The following is a 15,920-nucleotide window of genomic DNA, read 5'->3' as shown; positions in this document are numbered from 1 at the left end:
AAATGGAAGAAGCAGGGTAAAAATGGGAGAAATGATCATTTTTCTAATGGGGCTCACATACTATAAAAATCTAGTTCTCACCTCAAAGATGCTCTAGTCTAAGCTAGAAAATACATCTAAGTGGAATGACTAAAACAAATATCAACAAATAAGGAGGCATATAAAATCGGAAAAGCTGATAAGGTTGTAACTTTTAAGATAGTCTTTCCCTTGCATCTTTCTAACATTTGTTGTATGCTCTAGAAGAAATATATTTCTTTTAATAAGCTTTATCCAGGTATTTTCAATGGATGTTTGTTTTCTAATTGAAATAAACCAAAGTCAGATGAAAACAATTTTCCTTAACTTTTTATCACAGAAGTGACAATCCCTACTTAGCCTAAATAAAATTATATCAGTTCTGGCTTCTAATAACAGCTCTAGGATGATAGTCATCGAGTTAGCTCTGCTTATTGTAGGGTGAAACCTACCCCACCTGCAAGTGGAGCAGGGTGAGGATCTCGCCATAGTGTTTCGAGAGCCAGAAGATAATCGTCAAGGCTGTATTTCACCACACCACTGTTCTTATATCTCCAGCACATCTTTCTTTTGTATGTGTAGGTGAAATATGTTTTCACTGCTTAATGAAATATCCCGCCAACCAGAAATGTTTTTCCCCAACCTCTTTAGCCTATAAAAACTTTAGGTATACAAACTGACAAAAAAATCAATACAGAGCCCAAACACCCCATTTAAGTATTTTTGGCATTTTTATTTAATAAATAACTTTAACAAACAGCATTGTAAAAAGTGAACTATTAAAATTAAAGGCACTTAAAATAAGAATGTGACTAGTATGAAACAACATGGGCAACTCAAACAGTGAAAGGCAATATACAATGGTCTGTTATGGCACTAACTAAAAGGAAGGCTTGCTTAAGTGAGAGCTGTTGCATAAAGCCACAGTACAATGTCACATGTTCATTAAGAAGGCAAATTTACAGCTAAACCTTCAAAGAAAATGCACTGATAAAATGTGTTACTCCCCAACTGCAACACGTACATTAAAGGATTAGAAGAGGTGATAAAAAGCACCAGGCTTTAAACAAAATAAAAATAGTACAATAAAATTAATCCAAAATGTCCCCATTCAGCAAATACCATGTCAATTAAGGCCTTTATGTAAATAATGGTAAATCAAGGACTTTTTTGCAGAAAATTTCCTAGTCTTTTATCCAAGGCTTGAGTTTATAAAGAGAAGGCATAAAAGTTATCAAGATTAAGTAACTCTTGAAATGGCACACAGGTTTTAAAGCTATTTGTTTTTTCCTTCCTAACTTTCTGAATTCTTAGCCTTTGTAGCTCAAATATTTAAAAACTATTTGATACTTGTTTATTCCCGAAACACATATCTTTAAGATATGTCATCAGTCATGTCTTAACAGGCAACAAGCAAAATAATAAATTTAAAGCAATTCTAAACTAACTAGCAGGACATTTACTTTGGATTCTGCATAACTGAAAACAAGTCCTTACATATCTGTAAAGCTAAACTCAGTTTTAATACTTGATTAACAGAAACTCTCATCATGCTGCTTCCCTTAACTATTGTCCCTTCAAACTCTAGAAATATCACTTAATCCAATAAGAGCTTGATTTCAATAGTCCAGGAGGAAAAGGTCAAAAAGGCACAATGTGACCTTAGCTGACAAGGATAACCATCTTGTCTCAAAAGTTTTTTTTCAGTCCCTGGCATTGATTATAACATTATTTTCCAAATAATAAAATAAAAAAATTATACATATTGTACATTTTCAAAACCTGCACATGAGTAAAACCATGGCAATGTTACCCTAAAACTATCTTATGGTGACTATGAAAATTGCTACTTTGCATTCAGTGTTGTGAAATCTGCACAAGCAGTGCTCATTTTCCCTCATACTTCGGATTAACCACAGTTGTCACAGCACTCTTATAAATAGGATTTTCACCCTAAAAAATAAAGTGAGAAAAAACGATCAGTTATTCTACTTAAACCATATGACATTACTTTAGTAATTACTAAAGTTAGGCGGCGGCGGCAGTGGTGGTGCCAAGCACCCCTCCTTTGAGCTAGTGTTTGATGCATGGCTTAAGGTCGCATTAACTCTCCTGCAGTCACTTGCCTGGCTCTTAGTCCTCTTGTGCACAGATGGTACTTGATCACCATTGGGGATCCTTGGCTTCCATCTCAGTAAGGAGATGCTCCCCTGGGGCTCTTCCACAAAGGTACTGATTTAAAGGCTCTGGGGAGATGCTGTCACACTGCCAAACATGCTTAGCATGCTAAGCAAAGCATCATCCCTCATAAAATTACCACCCATCACCAACATCATGTTCTTTTTGTAATACTATACTTAAGACTGAAATCAAGTCTGGCAAGTAACTACCAGCCATAACACGAATGATCTTTCAAGACCTCAAAATACATGTTGACAGTGATGTTAATTTTTAGTAGGAAATACTACCCCAATTCCGTTTCCTTAAAAAAATTCTCCGATGCAAACTGCTACATTCAAATATTTGCCATAGCATTCTTTTTCCCTCCTGTTCTTATAATCTTGAAGAAAGCTGAAAGTCAAATGAGAAATGTGGCCATAAAACCCTATCACAAGAAATTTATACAGGGTACAAATCTAATCAAATGTTTAACTATCAGGCAATAAGAGATTTTGAAATGCTGTTTAGTTTTATTGTTTACTACAGTACTACTGGCAGGCGATTTTTTAAAAACAGATTTATAAAAAGCATCTAAAAAGTAAACTTAAAAAAAATGTTACATTCACACATCACTAGAATATTTTTGGATATTTCTGTCTTCAAAGGGAGGGTGCAGTTTGGTGGATGGGAGATATGAAAATAAAGGCACTCTGATATAGTAAAAATTATGTACATAATATGGAAATATATATATATATAAATGAAAATGAGAAGATTAGGGATGTTTCCATAGCAAAATTGATGATAAACTACTGAAAAGTAAATAGAACCATATGCAAAGTCAAGATGTAGGGGAAAATGTCACACATAGGAACACGTAGCTCAATGTATCAGAAGTGTTTATGTGTGTGTTGAGTGTGTGTGTTTTAGGGTGTGGGGAAGGGAAAGAAGACGAGAGAAAGGCAGTGAAAAATCACACCATGTCTTATCTGTCCTGAGAAGTATAAATTTTATTCAGTAGGTGAGAAACCATTAAGGGAAAGAATATGTCCTGAGATACACCAAATAAACTACTGTGACTTCAGTTCAGCAATTAGTTTACCAGACATGCCAGTAGGCCCTTCCTCCAGAAAGAAACAACTTGATTGGTTATTTATTCCCTCAAGACCAACTCTGTAAAACCTGGGTGATAAGTTTGTACAGAACAAATACTGAGCTCTACACCTAACTGAAGTACAGGAACTATATAACATTTCAGAATGGAATTCAGGAAACTGGATCCTAGCAATTAAATTCGTAACAAAATAAAGAGGGCAAATAGGTTATATTCTTTATTTCCATTCTCTCATCTGCACATAAGGCTAGCTGGTATTGCCCATTCTTTTAACGTTGGGAAAATATCACATTAGTTTCTTTAAAAGAATGTATTAGATAAATCTAACATATGAATACTTAAGAATTTCAAGAGGGACAAAATAAACCAAAACCCCCACATTACTGATAAGTCCAAAGTATAATGTATATAGAAGAACTTACCCTTGAAGAAAAGTTTGCCTTTTCATTTACACAAATATTTACAGTTATTATTTCAGTCAATCCAAACAAAAGTTTAACATGCAAGGTTAGAGGTAAAATTAAACTTGCTATCTGCATTAGGCACCATTTTAAATGGAAGAAAACTAAAATGATTCATATTAGTTTCCACTGTACAGAGTGCACTCGTCCCCCACAATCCCAACAATAAGCAAAGCTTAAATTAAAAGAACAGTGTTGTAGTCTGAAATGAGGCCCCCCATACTCAGAAAACTGCCATCCTCCAGCCCATCGTGGAGTGAGCTGATAATGGTGGCTGAGCCATCATTTCAAGGCACCAGACATAAAATTTACAACACCCAGTACATGAACTGGGGAGGAGGAATTAGGTGACTGTTTCTTAATACTTTAGGTGTTCTAAATTGATAATTTAGGTGCTAAAATAATTACAATGATTGCCAGCTGTCCCAAACATGTTAATTATGTAATTAACTGACCAGGAAGCCTCTATTCTAAATCACAAAAATGCTTTATAATCCAAGATTTGTTTCACTTTCTTGATGTTCATTCGTTAACTTCTATTAATTCCTACTTTAATTTTTCTTGAGAAAACACCTTAGAATAATTTGTCTGAATTTCACTTATGAATAAGGAAATGTTTGCCTCTTAAATAACATAAAATGCTTTAAAACTCTGAAGAAGTAACATTATAGCCAAAAACTAAGTTAAATAATATAAACGATATCAATAAGTATTGATAACTTCCTTTAAAGTACAATTAAATGTATAGCAAGGGTGAAAACTTCATCTTTGAGTAGTACAAATAAATGGAATTTTTTTTCTCATGAGAAGGAGCCATGTGAAATTGCCAGTATCTGGCTGTTTTTGATATAAAAAAGAAAAAGAAAAAAATCCAATTTTATTTTTCATTAGTTCTTCCCTAAAAACAACTCTCTGACTACCTATCCTTAATCCAGTCAGAGGACTTAAATATGTATAAACACTACCAGTATAACGTTAGCTGGACTGCCTGTGTTTGAATCTCATCTCTCCCACTAAGTAGTAATTATGCCTTAGAGTTACCCCCAGAGTACCTTTTTTGGTTACTCAGATGTGGCCTCTCTCTCTCTAAGCCAACTCGATAGCTCACTGCCCCGATCCCCTACATGGGACATGATTCCCAGGGGTGTAAATCTCCCTGGCAACATGGGACTTGACTCTTGGGGATGAACCAGGACCCAGTAAATGAGACAAAATCAAGTCTCAGCAGCTGAGAGATTTCAGAGTCGAGAGGTCATCAAGGTGGTTATTCTTATGCATATATAGCTACCCTTTTTTAGTTTATGGTGTATTGGAGTGGTTGGAGGGAAGTACCTGAAGCTATTGAACTGTGTCCAGGAGACTTGATTCTTGAAAAAGATCGTATAACTATAAAGCTTTTACAATGTGACTGGGTGATTATGAAAACCTTGTGTCTGATGCTCCTTTTATCCAGAGTACAAACAGATGAGTTAAAAAAAAAAAGGATTAGTCAATAAATAATGGGGGAGATAAAGGGTAAAAATTGGGAGATTGAAATACTGATGAGTCAATGAGAGAGGGGTAAGGAGTATGGGATATATGAGTTTTTATTTATTTCTTTTTCTGGAGTGATGCAAATGTTCTAAAAATGATCATGGTGAAGAATACACACCTATGTGATGATATTGTGAGCTGCTGATTATAGAATATGGCTGGACTGTATGTGTGTGGAGATTTCTCAATAAAAATATCTTTTAAAAAAATGAATCTCAGGGTGGGCCACAGTGGCTCAGCAGGCAGAATTCTCTCTTATCATGTCAGAGACCCAGGTTCAATTCCCGGTGCCTGCCCATGCAACAAAAAATTTTTTTAAATGAATCTCAAAAGCTTTCTAGAACCAATAACAATGATATTGCAGTTATTTATTTATATAAAAGTTATACCAGGTTACATTTAATTTTCTATTTTCAGTGTGGATTTGATATTCAATTTTCACTAGTCAATCCTAAAATTTACACGTAGCAATCGGTTATACAGGAATAATACCACCTAATGCACAGGACTGTAGTGAGACTGACTTAATATACTGAAGTTGATTTGCCAAAAATACACGCCCCATACAACAGATCTTACTGACATTGCTGTATGTGTGAAACCTAAAGCTCAGGGGAGCAAAGCGACACAATGTCATCACGCTTACAAAGTGGAGGAGCTGGGGTCTGACTTTGGTCTTTCTGACCTCAGAGCACATTCTTTCTGTTAAACCAAAGCTGCTGCTTTTATACCATATAATGTATGTTAAAGCCCTGCTAGACACTAACTCAACACACAAAAAGAAAAGGCACAAGAGAGCCATATAAATAAAGCCAGACTTTTAAAGATAGCAAAAGTGATAAAGGACACACAGTGCAGTAAAAAGGATAAAAGTTCACATGCAAAGACAGAAAATGAAAGAAAATACGAACGGCAACTTAGAGACCAGCTTTACGTCCATAGTTTGGATTCTTGAAATTATTAATAGGACTCTTGTAAATCGGATTTTCTTGCTAAAGTTAAAAGAAAGTTTCCAATAATTTCATCGGAAAGAAAACTGACATTTATAGTGCTTAACCACTATAAAAGATCTATTTCTACACCTCTGAAATTTATAACTTAAACTAAACAGAAATAATTAAAAATAAATAAATAAATAAAACAACTCAAACTAATTGTAGACAAATGCAAATAAAATTCATTTATGATTTAAATATATTGATGATTGTCAAAAAATTGATGATTACACCAGCTTGTAGCAAAGGATAAATACACAGCGGTCAACATTTGCCTACCTGACCCTCTTACTCCATATTTGAAGATTAAATGCTAGCACAAATTTTAAGTCACTTAAATCTTTTAAAAACCTTTATAAAGAAAGGCTTTTTGAGATATAATTTGTAACATATATCCTTTTTAAGTATAGAATTGGAATGTTTTCAAGTGTAATCAGATCATCCCCAAAAGATCTCTCATCCCCTTTGTAGTCAAGGCTTCCCCTGGCAACCACTGTTTCAATTTTTGTCCTATAGATTCTAATTTTCCAGAATGTCGTGCAAATGGAATCATATATTCTATAGCCTTTAGGACCAAAACTGTAAAGAAATAAGTATAGTATCCACAGTAGACAAAAGATACATTGTTATAATGTTTTGTTTCAATGGGATATATCTAAAAGATGCTATTTGTTTTCATTAAATGTTAGATCTCTGAATACTGAACTGCTGGGGAAATAAAAGATTAAAAGAGGACTCTAATAATCAGTTTTAGAGTTAATAAGAAGTCTTTGAGTGTTATATTTACTTTATAAATCATCTTTTTTCTGCTTTTTCTTTTTTCAACTTACCGTATCCCATTTGGCATTCATTTTTTCCTTTTCAAATTTAGCAAATTCCCTCCTGTCATGAATTATCATTAAAAGCTTCCAAATCAGCAGCAATGCAAGGCCAATAAGAACTATTCCAGCAACCACACCTGCTACAATTGGAATGATGTCTGGACCAGTGGGACACTCTGGAAAACAAAAAGGAAAGAATAAGCACACGAGAGACTCATCTATACCAAGTACACTCATAACCACAAAACAATGGGGCAGTACCTTATTAAAAAATACTGGAATAAAAACCCAAACCCACGTGAATGCAGACTGTCCCAAAAAATGCATTAAAAAGCTGCAAGAACTGATAAATGAGTTTGTAAGGTCAATAAACAAAAATCAACTCTCTAAAAAATCAAATCTATAAGGAATTGAAATTTCTATATAGTCTATATATAAAGAAAATTCTATATATATAACTCCTATACATGTTGAAATTTCTATACATTTCTACATATTGGAAATTGAAATCTAAAAACAGTACCATTTAGAATAGCATCAAGAAATCATGAAATACCTATGTATAAACCTAACAATATGGGCAGGATATAAATGCTAAAAATTACTGAGCACTAATGAAAGAAACCAGAAAAGTCTTAAAATATGGAGAGAGATACCCTGGTCATTGATTGGAAGACTCAGTGCTCCCCAATTTGATCTATAAACTCAAAATAATCACAATAAAATCCTAGCAGGGTTTTTGTAGAAATTGATAAGCTAATTCTAAAATTTACTTGGAAAGGCAAAGGAACTAGAAAAGTGTTTCAAAAAGTGAAGAACACATTTGGAGGACTCGCACTACCTGATTTCAAGACTTGGTATAAAGCTACCATATCTAGGCAATGTGGTACTGACTGAAGGACAGACACACAAATCAGTGGAACAGAAAAGAGAGCCAGAGACACCAGACCTTCAATAAAGGTGGAGAAAGCATAGTCTTTTCAGCTAACAGTGAGACATCCACAGGCAAAAAATGTATCGCAACCCATGCCTAACTCCAAATGCAAAGATTCAAAATGGATTAGATACCTAAGTGTAAAACTAGAAGGTATAAAACTGCTAGAAGAAAAATCCTTATGATCTTGGGTTAGCCAAAGATTTCTCAGACATAATATTAAAAGAAAAATCCATAAAAGAAAAAACTGATATATTAGACTTCATCAAAATTTAAAACTTTCTAAAGACTTAAGAAAATGAAAGACAAAGAGGCACAGACTAGGAGACAATATTTGCAAATTACATGTCAGATAATGCAAAGCAGTACAGAGACTTAAAAAACAGTTCGGCAGTTTCTTATAAACATATGCCACATGTTCCCAGATCCCACTTATAGTATTTACTCAGGAGAAATGAAAAAAAACCCTGTATATGAATGTACAAAATTTCAAAGAATCTACAAAAAAGCTACAAGTAAAGCCAAGATAAAAATGTTCCATCTTCTGAGAAATTGAACAAACCAAATGCTTTCTAAAACCCTTTAACAAATCCCCTTTTCAGTATCTAATCCTAAATCAAGCTCAAATTTTAGTAATATCAATGATGACATCTATTAAGCATCTCCTAAGTGCCTTCTATGGATTGAGTTCATAATCTTCACTCTGTACCCATAATATTTAATAAACTTATTTTCTCTTTTATTTCTTGTATGGAAATTAGCTTTCAGCTTTAAGAGATGAAAATTTTCCCAACTTGAACCTTAAATAATTCAGGCATCAGAGGTAATACCAAGACATGAAAGAAAATGAAAAGAATATTTGAAATTATTAGATTTATACCTGGAGTCTCTACAACATGAACAATAGCCTCATTGTTTCCATTCACAGAATATGTGAAATAGAACCAACAGTCATCAACGTCCTTCTCCTTACAATGGGACAGAGGATCAACTTGGCCCGGCTGGGGTAATTTGTCCCGGTTTTCTACCTTAGTAATGTTGAAATGTGAACATTCCTGTGCACATGTGTCTTTCTTTTCTCCTTTATTGAAGGCTCTGCACTGTACACATTCTCTGTTAAAACACAAATCATTTGAATTAAAAGATAATTTTTTAAATATTTAAAATAAATATTTGCTTAAAAATTATTTTGTGGGCTAGACCCATGTGACCAGCTGAACCAAGAACTATGAAAGAAGACTGGACTAAACGGAGAGGCATACTACATTTCTGGATGATAAAATTAAGTATAAAGATGCTATTTCCCAAATGAAATTATAGATTTGCAGTGGTGCAAATTAAAATCCCAACAAAGAAATAAGAGCAGCTAAATGAAAAAAAATAATTAAGACAATGTGGTACTTAATGGTATGATAATAGTTCTTCAAGGAGAAAACCTATTTTGTTTAGTTTGATCAAAAGATAGTAATTAATTGGTAATACCAATTTAACAATATAACAAACTCAAAATAATGCTACAATTCGCATATGACACTGCAATATCATGTAACATACACACTAGCTACTGAGAAAGGATTTTTAAGAATTACACAGTGGGCTTCAGTGCATTTTTTTTTTATATATAGTGTAAGCTGATATTGGCATAGTTCTGGTCCTAGTGATAATGCATACTTAGGTCAGTAGAAAATTAAAAATCAATCAAGCAATTAGGAAATGCTTACTTGTGTTCAGCACAGACACCAAGGCAGGTCTGACACATCTCACAGGTTGGTCCTTGAAATTTCGGATCTGTACATTTACATGCACCACACTCACAGATTCCCCGTCCATTGCAGATCTGTCCATTTGTGGCCTTGCACGAAGTAATATCCAAAGAGCAGTCACAAGCACTGCCAGTGTAGTTGGGGTTGCATTCACACACACGACACTTGCAGACACCATTGCCTGCAAATAAAAGTATTTCTCATTAACACTGGTAAAAAAAATATATAAAACCGCAGCATTGATTTAAAAGTAAACTAAGCAACAATACAGAAGAAAATGTACCCCACGGATGGACTGACTATCAATGCTGCCCTGTTTATTTATATTCACTAGGAAAACTTTTAACATTTTTCATTATATTAGAGGAAGTCACATTTTTATAACCATTTTCAGACCCCATTCTCACCTCCACAAATTAAGCCATTGGATCTGTCACAATTGAAATTATCACACTCGCAGAATTTGCCAGAATAAATTTCATTTGTATTGTCCCTCTTTCTACAAACACACTGTCCACAGACGCACTCTCCATTATTACTGCAGATTTCTGAACTGTTTTCTTTCCTGCAGTAAGCATCCATGTCTTCACTGTTTACTTCATCTGTGCTACATTCACAATGTCTACCAACACGTCCCTCGTTGCACCTAAAAATTCCAAAATTGCAATTATATAAAATAAAAATAAACTTAAAAGAACAGACCATGCTGCCACAGAATGAATGGCAAGCACATTACATGTAAGTGTTCATGCCACAGACAGCACAGAAGCATGCAGCAGAGCACCTGCACACATGAGCCATTCCAGGTCACACAGCCCATGTGCAGGGGCCAGGAAAAATCTCTTTTCAGGGAAGTAATCATCTCGATTAACATGAAAATACAGTCAAGCACTGAATAAGGGAACAAAACATCTGGAAACAGGATGAACTCATTTTTAAACAGTATGTTAGCTATATTTTCAAACAATATGCTAATATATTTTACTTTAACCTTGAAACACGTGAAATGCCTCAAGTTTAAAGCAATGACTCAACTCTTAATCTGAAAAAAATACAACACACATACCTAGAAAAGGGTATGGAGATTGAAGAAAAATATATTGATCATATAATTTAAAAACATACTGTTTAAAAATAAACATATCCTATGGGGTCACCCTGTGTTTGTCGACACCCCTGTACTCTTAGAGGACCCAACGCTCATGGAATATACCTGTTCTATCTCTCAGGTAAATATATAAAGAGAAGAGAGACAAAATGTTTTCAAGCTAATCTTTTTGGTTAAATGATATTAAAAATGGATCTACATATTGAGAAAACTTTCTCAGCGGAAAGGGGGGAGAGAGAAATGAGACAAAATAAAGTGTCAATGGCTGAGAGATTCCAAACAGAGTCAAGAGGCTATCCTGGAGGTTATTCTTATGCATTAAATAGATAGCACTTTTTAGTTAAGGTGTAATGGAGAGGCTGGAGGGAACTGCCTGAAAATGTGGAGCTGTGTTCCAGTAGCCATGTTTCTTGAAGATGATTGTATAATGATACAGCTTTCACAATGTGACTGTGTGACTGTGAAAACCTTGTGTCTGATGCTTCTTTTATCTACCTTATGGACAGATAGTAAAACACACGAATTAAAAATAAATAAACAATGGGGGAACAAATGTTAAAATAAATTTAGTAGACTGAAATGCTAGTGATCAATGAAAGGGAGGGGTATGGGGTATGGTATGTATGAATTTTCTTCTGTTTTCTTTTAATTTCTTTTTCTGAATTGATGCAAATGTTCTAAGAAATGATCATGATGATGAATATACAACTATGTGATGATATTGTGAATTATTGACTATATATGTAGAACGGAATGATCATATGGTAAGAATGTTTGTTTGTATGCTGGTACATTTAATAAATAAAATAAAGTTTTAAAAAGTACCTATGTACTAGATGGCTGAGTGGGCAGAAAAGGAAGGAAGGTTTAATTTTCACTGTAGTAACATTGGTACCATTTGGATTTTATGCCATGTGGATTTAATAGCTATTTAAAAAATATGTAAAATTGTAAAAAATTGAATAAAATGCTCAAATCTAGGGTGAGTATTATATATTAGATGTAATCAGAGAGATTGGCTATTTCTTTTCCAGGATTATACATTAAAAAAAACCCTATCTTTCATTTATTGATTCATTCACATTTTGAAATTTCATCATAATTCATATTCTGTATTTTAAACAGAAATAAAATATAACTATAAATTTGGACTCCCTAAAAAAAAAAAAAATGGATCTACATGACTCAAACATTTCATGTACAGCATGAAAATAAAATGATCACATTTAAACTGTTATTTATGACATTTAATAACTGAGGGTGATGTATAGCCATTTATTTTCTTCAGGTTAATAATCCTTTTTAAACTCAGTCATTTGATTAAAATGCTCTCCCATCTCCTATTCTAAGGAGAAAGCCATTTTTAACATGTAATCAGTTTCATTTTTTAATTTAAAAAGTAACTACAGTGTGAAAATAAAAGGTAAGATAATTTGGTTCAAGTTTTGTTAATAGATTTTACTTTCTAAAAATATATTTTTCTTTTTATAAAATACATTTAAAAAAAAAATTCCAACAGTATAGACTACATGAAGTAGAAAGTAAATAAATACCCTTTATTGCTTCCTAATGCTAATTCCCACATAAAATCTTTCAGTTTGATGTTTTCCCAAAATATTTTTCATTAAACATATTTTTCATAACCTAATTTAGCATGAGAAAATTCAGACTGGTATTGCATGAAAAAAGTTCCTACTGTAATAATCTGTGAAATATACTTCTTGCATGGTTATAAAAGCCTTCACTTTAGAATAAAGACTTTTCTTAAAACACAAAGTCAGATAAGGACTTTCTGTAAAGATTATACACAATTATCATCAAATTGACCTTGTGATGAGCAAAAAATGTATTTGTTCCAAAGAGCTTTTCTCTGGATGTAACAAAACCCAGCCTGCCTATAACGTTCTAAGCCAATATACTCATCTGCCAACCTCTGATCCCCGCTTACCTGCAGGCTCCACACTCAAATGTCCCATTTCCTTCGTGACACTTTGGACTGTCAGCGATGCCTTCGCTTTGGCATTCACATTCACAGATGAACTGAAGAATAATCTCTACTTCCTCAGTGAAGCCCAGAGGCTTAATTTTAATGGTTTCAGAATTCTTATTTGGACATTTATTTGAAGTTATGCTAATTTCAAATTGAACCTTGCAAGAAAGAAAGATTAAGTTTTAACAACTAAGCAATTTAAATCTGCAAAGAAATAGTTCAAAAAGGTACTCATTTTTAAAACGTCTTAAATTATAAACTAAACAGCTTATAAACAAGCAACTTTTTTCTTTTCTTCAGCAAATGTTTATACAACATACCTCATCTCCAATGGAAATATTGGAGCACTTTCTTCCATTTTCCCCTGTTCCATTCACCCCATTCTTGCAGTAAGATTTGTAATTTATTGTTACTCCTTCTGGCAATTTGCTGTTTTCCAAAATGACTTCTGAAGAAAGGGACTAAAAGAAAGACTAGTTATACATAGAGAAATCAAATGAAATCCTGTAAGATAAGGTGACTGCATAAAATGAACTGTTAAAATAACATATCATTTAAATAAAACATTTTCAAGCCAAATACAACTCAGTGACTATATAAAACACAGAACCCAGGCTCTAATTAATAAGGAATGAATCTTCAAAATAATGTACACAATTGAGAGCAGTCCTGTTTTAACTATTGAATGGAAGTATTAATGATCATACACCATCATAATGATAAATTCAGCACAGAAGCCTGATAAAAATTATGTGGATGCACAAGAACTTTCTTTTTTGCCCCATGAAGCAATATGGCTCTTGTGTCAGACAAGGAGAAATGCTCTACTGTGCATTCTGGGAACAAATATGCTTAGGAGCCAATGGTACCCTGGCCAAACACAAACACACACACCCAAGAAGGAAGGAATCAAGCCAGTGCCATCTACGGGATCAGATCACTCAGGACAAAAGGAGAAGTGGGAACGTGATCTTTTATTCACACCCTTGCAAGGACAGGAGATACAATAATGGTCTGCTGAGATAGAGAACTGTGAGGAAGACAAAGAACTGAAATCTTAAAAATACAAATGTCTCTCCTCTGAGTCAGGACTTTCCAAAACATTTTTGGACTCCCATGGCATGAGGTAAAATAACATCTAAAATTCAACCTGCCAAAGGGTTAAGGGTAGCAGTGGTGTATGTAGCACACAATGGTTACCATAATATACAAACATGCCTTCAGATTGCTTAAAATGATTACTAACAAAGTTTAATGGGTATCATTAAAGATAATCTGAATTAAGGCATAAAGTAAGCCCTGGAATGAGAAAGCAATTCGTCTTTGATTTTTGACTTAACTTCCTTCCATGTGTAGGGAAAAGAAATCTTGAAAATCTGGTTAAAAATAGTTGTTATATACATACATATTTATATTTATATAGTGTATGCATGTATCAGTGTTTGTGTGCACATAGATATCTTTAGAAAACTATATCCTCTGAATATATGGCAAGAAAAGAATTAGAAAAAAAGCTTTTCTAGCACAATTCATTAAAATAAATGAATCTCTAAAAGACACTTTGGGGGAAAAAATGAGGATTGAGGGAACCCTACAAATCTAAATGTAAGTATGTTTTGCACTGGTTCTACTGCAAGGAGACCTTTTGCTTAATGACTTATAGATATTTAAAATTTTCCCCACATGCCCTTTTTCATATTTTTGCTTTGTTTAGGCTATGCGAGTAATGACACTTTCATAAGATAATAGTTTTCCCTCCAGACTTACAGAATTTAAATTTTATGTTGTCCTCCAGACTTGCTAACGTGTGTATAAAAGGAGTTTTATTTTCTTGGAACAGTGTATATCCAGAACTGATCTCCTTTAAAGTGTACTTACATTGTAGGCATCAATGATCAGCTGAATTACATTGCTAGAATTTGCAGATAATGTTCCTACTGCTGACTTAGGGATCAAATTTTTCAGTTCCTGCAATTAAAAGATAAAACATGGAAAATACAAAAACTGTTTCTTCATTTTAACCAATTAGCATCTTTTATTTTTAAATACTAGTTCCCTATACATTGCTTAAATAATTTAAGGAGACAGAACTGAAATAAACAACTAACTTCATACTATGTGATTAAAAATTAATATAAGCACTTTTGTAAAATTAATGCTGGCTACCTGGTGGCATTTTCCCAACCTTCAAGTCAGACATATTATTTTGTTTCTAATAACTAAACAAAAAAGATCAAGAAATATGTCCCTCTTTATCTCATGTATATTTACCTTGTAAACAGGCTGGAATTCTTCAGTAACCGCAAAAATTGTCTGAATGTTATTTTCACTGAGTTTCTGGACAAGGTGAGCAATAGAAGGATAATCCTAAGAAATCAAATAATAACATTTAATATGCAATTACACCCTTCCAATGTATTCAAGTTCTTCAAGACTTTTTGAAAATAAGAATGATTTACGTATATAATTGGATTACGACAAGTCTGCTCTGAAGAGTATCAAATGTAAATAATTGTTGAAGTGGGCAGCATGCATGTTCCTAATCCTCCCCAATCTTATCTATGTATGAAAAATTCCATAAGAGATTTTTATTTTGGTTTTTTTTTCCCATAATATATTTTTAAAAAGCAAGATTATCTGTGTATATTATGTAAGAACAAAATGAAAAAAATTGCCAGTAACTAAAAGTTGTATTTCTACTACTTAAGAAACAGACCAAGATTTATCAAGGATTTCTACTAAAACTTGAATAATTTGCCCATCTTTAGTCTCTACTGTAGATAGGCTGCCCACTTGTAAAATCACATAAAATAAGATAAAGAGTATAAGCCTAGACAAATTACTTGTTTAGAAATTATATCAAATTTGCTACTAAATGGAAGTACGCAAGTGAGAGGAAACTCAGGCATGGGTAATACGGAGGTAGTTTGAGGTCTGAGGCTGTTTCTTTTGCCCAGCAAGGAAGGCCCTTGTCTAAACGGAAGGAAGCAACACGAAGCCACATCTTTAGAAAACAGCAATAC

At 33.6% G+C, this 15,920-nt stretch overlaps 1 protein-coding gene across 4 annotated transcripts in view; it reads right to left on the bottom strand.

Annotated features, from left to right (window-relative positions):
- Positions 1 to 730: 730 nt before the first annotated feature.
- The window catches only part of ITGB1 (integrin subunit beta 1), a 114,862-nt gene continuing 99,672 nt past the window's right edge, over positions 731 to 15,920 (bottom strand). For 3 of the 4 annotated variants that reach the window (XM_077152124.1, XM_077152121.1, XM_077152123.1), the window contains exons 8-17: positions 15,169 to 15,264; positions 14,776 to 14,865; positions 13,218 to 13,358; positions 12,856 to 13,055; positions 10,207 to 10,445; positions 9,758 to 9,980; positions 8,917 to 9,149; positions 7,112 to 7,278; positions 6,198 to 6,278; positions 731 to 1,971 (exon numbers count right to left, since the gene is read on the bottom strand). In XM_077152124.1, coding sequence (XP_077008239.1) covers positions 6,204 to 6,278; positions 7,112 to 7,278; positions 8,917 to 9,149; positions 9,758 to 9,980; positions 10,207 to 10,445; positions 12,856 to 13,055; positions 13,218 to 13,358; positions 14,776 to 14,865; positions 15,169 to 15,264 — 1,464 coding nt within the window. In that variant the 3' untranslated portion in view covers positions 731 to 1,971; positions 6,198 to 6,203. The remainder of the gene's footprint in view (positions 1,972 to 6,197; positions 6,279 to 7,111; positions 7,279 to 8,916; positions 9,150 to 9,757; positions 9,981 to 10,206; positions 10,446 to 12,855; positions 13,056 to 13,217; positions 13,359 to 14,775; positions 14,866 to 15,168; positions 15,265 to 15,920) is intronic. The other variant, XM_077152125.1, reaches the window with a different exon arrangement.

Source organism: Tamandua tetradactyla, chromosome 1 (assembly GCF_023851605.1).
Source record: "Tamandua tetradactyla isolate mTamTet1 chromosome 1, mTamTet1.pri, whole genome shotgun sequence".
Taxonomy (NCBI): Eukaryota; Metazoa; Chordata; class Mammalia; order Pilosa; family Myrmecophagidae; genus Tamandua; species Tamandua tetradactyla.
This window is presented reverse-complemented; position numbering and strand designations above follow the sequence as displayed.